Source organism: Brassica oleracea, chromosome C2 (genome assembly GCF_000695525.1).
Source record: "Brassica oleracea var. oleracea cultivar TO1000 chromosome C2, BOL, whole genome shotgun sequence".
Classification (NCBI taxonomy): domain Eukaryota; kingdom Viridiplantae; phylum Streptophyta; class Magnoliopsida; order Brassicales; family Brassicaceae; genus Brassica; species Brassica oleracea.
The window spans coordinates 34,143,515-34,150,643 of record NC_027749.1 but is presented as its reverse complement, the minus strand read 5'-3'; the positions used below and the strand labels follow the sequence as shown (position 1 = coordinate 34,150,643).

The 7,129-nt window shown below is 45.4% G+C and overlaps 1 protein-coding gene across 1 annotated transcript; it reads right to left on the bottom strand.

Annotated features, from left to right (window-relative positions):
* Positions 1–1,942: 1,942 nt before the first annotated feature.
* LOC106324070 (RNA-directed DNA polymerase homolog) lies at positions 1,943–2,494 on the bottom strand. The gene has a single exon (XM_013762091.1). It carries the CDS (start codon positions 2,492–2,494, stop codon positions 1,943–1,945), a length of 552 nt encoding a protein of 183 aa, XP_013617545.1.
* Between the last annotated feature and the right edge of the window lie 4,635 nt (positions 2,495–7,129).

The following is a 7,129-nucleotide window of genomic DNA, read 5'->3' as shown; positions in this document are numbered from 1 at the left end:
AAGCTATCGGGGTTAGGGATAGGGTACCGATCTTTCAAGGTTGGTATATTGTATGGGATATCTACAAAGTCTACTTGTTGTTCTAATTCAGAAAGGGTACCATCGTCAATTTGGTAAATCCCAAATTGGTATTGTCCCTCTAGTGCAAAATGAAGCGAATCTGGAGATTCTTTGATTTTGGCTAAAGGTGGCCCATCTATTGAGTCAACTTTCCTTCCTCGCTCTACGTCCATCATTTCGTAGGATCTACCTGTAGCTACATTCTTGATCAATCATTTTGCCTCTTCAGGGTTCCTGGTACTGAAGCTCCCTTCACTGGCTATGTCAAATGTGATTTGGTAGTGCAAGTTAATACCTCCGTAAAAGGTATTAATGAGTTGTGGTTCTGAATAACCATGGTGGGGACATTCAAGTTGGTAGCTCTTGAATCTCTCCCATGCATTTCTGAATGATTCCCTTGGACCTTGACGAAATGTGGAGATTTTCTTCCTTACATCCCAGTACCGCGTCGCATCGAAGAAATGATTGATGAAAGTATTCCTTATCTCCTTCCAGCAGGTTAGAGAACCCGTAGGTAGTTGGTCTAGCCACTTTATGGCGTCGCCTTCTAAGGAGAATGGAAAGATTTTGCAGCAATTGTACTCGTCATCCATCATATCTTCTAAGTATTCGATCTGATCGTGTGGGTGCTCTGAGACGGTTCTACTGAAGGGGTTTTGACGTACCAAGACTAAGTATTCGAAGCTGACCCCGGATTTCTTGGTATCATATTTTGGTCATGTAATGGCGGATCTATTGGAATAGGTCCTCCCAGGGTTTAAGTAGTCTTGCAGAGGCAATTTTATTTCATGATCTCTTTTTGAGATCGAATTAATTTTAACAGAGATTGCAGTCCCCTGTTCATTCATGATTGAGTTAATTGCATTGCTTAGTTGACCTTTAGGTTCTCCTAGGACTACTCCCTTATTAGCATTATAGGCAAGAGAAAACTTACCTGCTTCCGGCGGGGGGTCGTCGATTGATGTTTGATGTGCGGCATCGATCAATTTTTCCGTCGACTTGCCTAGGGGAAGCATGCTGAGAATGAGCAACTCCGGTTGACTTGAGTGCATAGGTTATTCCCCGAGTTCGATAAAGAAATCGAGCAATAAGGGGCAAATTGTTGGGGATAAATACTCAGGCATTGAATTTCTCCACACCCTAGGCAGGACACCGGCCTCTGGGTCCCCGCTAGGAAACGCCCCGGATCCCCGCTAGGAAGCACTCCGGGTCCGGTCCCAGGGACCACCCCCTTCCTACGAGAAAAGAAAAACTTCTGATAAGGGAACCCTTCCATATTTCCGAATATGGAAGATTTTAACCTTATTGGCTGAACAAGACCGACTCAGAGACGACTATATAAGGGGAGCCCAAACCCTAGAACAAGAGATCGACACTTCGAGACATAGAGATTAGAGCTAGGCGGCAAGACCTAGGGTTCAAACACCAATCTATTATAGTTCCAACTCTTTGATCCAATAAAACGTCTCCTTCAATCTTATTACTTGCAAATTAATACAAAACACTACCCTCATCCAACGTTTCGTGGTACTCACAAAGATCCTACAGAAAAATCCCCTAAAAGGTAGGGTAGTTTTCCTCGTGCTTCTTCAGCTGCCTTGACGCATAAGCAATGACCTTCCCTTGTTGAGTCAGCACGCAACCGAGCCTAGTGATGGACGCGTCCGTGTATACCACGTATGGTTGGTCGGCTTCCGGTAGAACTAGGATCGAGTGCTAGCCAAGCTTGCGAATCCTTTCACAAACTTTCAATAGTAACCTGCCAGCCCGAGGAAGCTTCTAACTTTTGTGGCACTGCGTGGTCGAGGCCAATCTTTTATGGCCCTGATCTTCTCTGGATCTACTGAGACGCCCTTGTCGGACACGATGTGGCCGAGAAACCTTATGCTCTTCTACCAAAAACTGCACTTGCTGAATTTAGCATAAACTTATGTTCCCGTAACCGTTCCAACACAGCTAACAGATGTTCCTTATGAGATTCATCATCCTTGGAGTAAACCAAAATATCATCTATGAAAATGATAACTGATTCGTCCAAGAAGTCTCGGAACAAGCTGTTCATCATTTTTATGAATGTAGCAGGTGCATTTGTAAGACCGAAAGGCATAAACACAAACTCGTAGTGGCCGTACCTGGTCCTAAATGTCGTTTTCCTCATGTCATTAGGCTCTATGGAAATCTGATGATAACCCGAAGCCAGATCGATCTTGGAAAACCACTTAGCTCCTTTGAGCTGATCCAGCAATTCATCTATCCGAGTTAACAGGTACTTATTCTTCACAGTCACCATGTTCAACCCTCGATAGTCGATGCATAACCGAAAGCTACCATCCTTATTTTTCACAAAGAGGACTGCTGCACCCCAAGGGGAACTACTTGGACCTATGAACCTTTTGTCCAGAATTTCTTCCAAATTCTTCTTTAGCTCGGCCATCTCGGACTCTTGGATAGCGGCTCTGTCCCTGGTTCTAGTTCTATCGTGATGGGGTCCGACCTATCAGGGGGGGACACCTTGTAGCGTCCGGAACTCATCTTCGAACTCAGATACCAATGGAATCCCATTCAGATCAACAGATTTGTCGTGCTCCATAGTGGTTATTGTGGCCAGAATGGCTTCACAACCCCTGTCTAACATCCGTTCCGCACGGATTGCTGAAACCACTAATTTCCCCAGAGCCGGTCTCAGAACTTGGAACTTGATCGGGGGAACCCCACTATGGAATCGTACACAACCTTTGTGGCAATCGAGAGAGGCCCAATACTTGCCCAACCAATCCATACCTAAGATCACCTCGTGATTCTTTAGGTGGACAATAATCAGATCCGCAGGAAGATTTCTGCCTTGGATCATCACCGGGATATTTGTCATAAGGCCTAGTGAATGCATGACTTGCCCACCGGCCACATTCACTACCCCAAATTTTCCCCAGATTTCAGACAGAACAGGCCCTTTCTGACCAGTTCTGGACTCACAAAAATATTTGTAACCCCTGTGTCGAGGACAGTCCCAGATCATATGGTCCATACTGCCGCATCGCACACAAGCAACCATGGCCTTCCAGCATTCGCCTAGATAGCGTTTGCTACACTTAGGGCATTGAGGCTTGTGGCTCGAGGCTTTACCTCCGTCAACCTGATCCCATTTCCTCTTCCGATCGTTGGTCTTACCGACCGGACCTGGCTGAGGTCAAGACTTAAGCTTAGCTTCCTCGGCCAAGTTAGTCTCCAGCATTGCCATACGTTCCACCAACTTAGAAATGGTGTGGAAGGTGCAGCTCGAGCAGTGGGTCCTCAGTTCGGCCCTTAAGCCTCGGATGAACCGACGAACCTGGACTGCCTCATCCTCTAGCTCCCTTCCCACAAACCACCTAAGCCGGTTGAACTCCTCCTTGTACTCACGTACGTCCCGCGGCCTTGTACCAGATCAAGGAATTTGAATTTATGTCTGACCCAAGACTCTACAGGGAAGTATTTGCGGTTGAAATCAACTTCAAAGTCTGCAAAACTCCCAAGGTTTCCATTGGTGCGCTTGTCCAAAGCCAGCCACCAATTATGTGTGCCCCCTTCCAGGAAGTGAACCGCAATGTCCCGTTTGTAATCCTTGGGACAACGAGTAGAACTGAAGTTTCGGACCAACCGGCTCCTCCACTCGTCTGCAATGATAGGGTCGGTACTACCTAAGAAGTGCTTGGTTCCCAGACAGGATATGTGTTCCAACAGACTTAGATAGTCCACCTTCTTCACGGTCCTTACAGGTGGCTCGATCTCGACCACCTCGGCCTCATCCACAGCTGGACCATTAGTGACAGGTGTAGCCGTAGCTACTGGTGTAGCTTGACCAACTGATGAGTTCACCAATGGTGTGAATAGCTGATTCATAGCAACCATCTGGTTACCCATCACCTTCATGGCCTATAACACGTCCTTCATGGACGGTGCTGCGGCCTGATTAGCCGTACCCTCGGCCACTACCTCCTGATGTTCGCCATCACGGTTAGAATTAGAGGATTTTACTTCTCATTCACGCTCCTGATGCTGTTGACCATTCTCATTTCCCTGATGCGTCCCAGTAATGTTGTCCGGATCAGTCGGTAACTCCCCACCAGTGTTAGCCACAACCGGATCGGTTGGTAACCCGGTCGGATTAGTCCCATCCACAATTACCTGACCGGACTGACAAGCCGCTTGCTTACTCTTCCGGGACCTTTCTGATTTGCTTTCTCCAGCCTACGGATTCCAAACAATGTTAGTACAGAAACATAACATGAGAAAACACAACAATCCCTAGACTAAGCAATCGTGATACCTAACCATGAGACTTCAATCAGCTGGCTACGCGTGTGAACTACCATAACCCAAACTATCCTAGAATCAAGCATGCTCTGATACCAACTTATAAGACATGTTCCTGGCCTTTCGACCCAACTGAACTTTAAGTCTTACTTTCAGACATTTTTCGCATGTTTGATTCATTTTCAAGTCTATTATTTACTAAATCATATTCAGATATGAGGTTCATAAACAATCTACCAGATAGTATACAGAAACATAAGGTAAATCGTTTGTGTTATTAAATAAAATGAGATTCAATACATAAGTTGCAATGTGTTCTATAAGCTATTATGAGATCATTCCTAAAACAATCTACCCACACGTCACACAGCCTCTCACTGATAGAGTCTTCACGGCTCTTTGGATTTACCATGATCAGTCTCAGTTCCTGAAACCACAATCCATCATATAAGTACAATCATATAGCCTAACAATCGATTCAAGCAATGTATGGTTTGGTTCCAGTTCCTAATCATAAACCTCAATCAAGACTATCTTAGAACAATCGGCCAAGCCTAGAACAAGTCCAAGCCAAGCCTAAACGATCACAATCCAACCATAGTCGGACCGTTCATAGTCTCGTTTAACCGTCCGGTTAAGGTCTAGGTTCGATCAGCCATTTATACGTCTGGCCCAAAGGCTCACGGACCTTCTTACCTGATTTGGCCCAAGGCCTGGATCCATACCACTGAGTAATGGCCCAAGTCCATCTGGATTTCCTTGGAACCGATCGGACCTTGCGATACAACACTCTGGTTAAACGAACCGTCTGAACGTCCGTCTATGCAGCTGCAGACTGTCAACTTGGATCGGCCAAAGCCTTGATCCAATGGCACCATTTGGAAATTACATCCTTTCGGAACTCGTACCCTTTGGACTCACGTGCCTCTTTGCAACTCATGACCTTTGGCAACTTGCACCCATTCAGATATCCCAACCGTTGATCTAACCGTCCATATGGACTGTCTGATCCGTGCGTGTGTCCGGCCTATGGCCAAAGGACCACGCCTTGTTCCTACACATTACATGAACCATTGTGACTATTCAGGGAAGGGTTGCAACCGTTCACAACAGAACAGAACCGCCACAATCCAATCGGATTACCTTAGGCCAGTTTAGATCATGTGCGCGCCTAACTCGAAGGTTATGGGCCACGACCGCATTACTCAACCAAAATCACGGTTATAACCAATCCCAACACATCACCATAGCCACGCAAATATACAGAAGAAGAAGAAGAAGAAAAAAAGATAAAAGAAATAAGAAGAATATGACATAATCCAACCGCCCAAGACTAGACTGGTTCAGACTGTCCGATTGTCTAAGCTGATGGGTTGGTGGTTACTCCACTGACCTTAGTTGATTGAACCACGGGGTTGGAGTCCTTCTCCGTACATTTCTCTTTGCCTCTGGTATCCATAACCACGCGGCCTCATCTCTCTTAAACTCTTATCCTCACCGGAGATACTAAACCACAACAACCGAGCCTTTTATGGCCGATCTCTCTCGATCTCTTTCTATTCAGCCTTTGCCTTTTGCTTCTCACGAAACAGAAGTCTAGAATGGACATAGAGGGCCTATATTTATAGAGAATAGGTGGCCAGGACTTGACACACGAACAGGTACAACTTGCTAGGCGAATGGGCATGACTTGGCCGAAAGGTTGCAACCTTGGCCACTTGCACCCCAGTGCCCATAACTGCCCCTTCTTGGGTCGGTCCTGAGCCCAATCAGATACCCAAGCCTTCTGTACATAGCCCAAAGACCAATCAGTCCCTAGCCCACATGGCCGCCCATCCGTCCCGGACCCGGTCCAACTGCCAGAGACCCGAACACTCTGTCCTGCTAAGTTGAGCTGGCTCCCAGCAGACCAAGCTGAGTGAGCTAGTTGTCCATCGGATTGAGCTGACTTAATTTGGAACGACGTGGGCTGAGCTTGATCGAGCTTCCTAAACGTATCACCCAGGTACCGTACAACTCGTCCAGCTGACTTATGCTTATTTCCCTCTTTGTTTGGTTATGGAACGCTTGCCTTAAGGACCTAAAACCGGCTGGTACGTTTCTTCGAACCATGGCCCATCTTGGCGATCCTATCTACGATCGGCGACATGACATAGGCTTTTGCCCAGGTACCGTAAAACATTTTTATGATTTCTCTCGGAGAAATCACCTTCTGTACGATGTTGGTTTCACTACAAGAAAACGTTTCTATAACAACGACAATTTACGAGGAAATTATTTCCTCATAAATTTACATGGCGTTTACAACGAAATTATGAGGAGTCCAAAATTCATCGTAAACTCGATGTAACTTTACGACGAAACAGTTACGTCGTAAAGTCAATGTAAGTTTACGACTAAAGTACGTGGAAAGATAAATTCGTCGTAACCGTTACATTGACATTACAACGAAACATGGTACCGTTATATTTAGGTGAAAACGTGTATTCTATGTGCTTTAACTTAACTAATTTCGTTGTAAAGTGGTTGTAAGTTCATTTAAAATCGTTGTTATATCCATGTATAACATTCCTTGTAAAATCGTTGTTATATTTCACCTACCAAACTCGAAAATTTCTCTATATATGTGTCATTTCCCACAACTCTCTTCCTCACAACACAAACGAAAAAAAAAATCAGGAAAAAAAATTTTGAAAACAAAATCTAAGAAAAAAATGGTCGGTGGCGGTAGTATTTACGAGTTAGAGAGTTGGATGTATTTGCACAAAGATTCCGA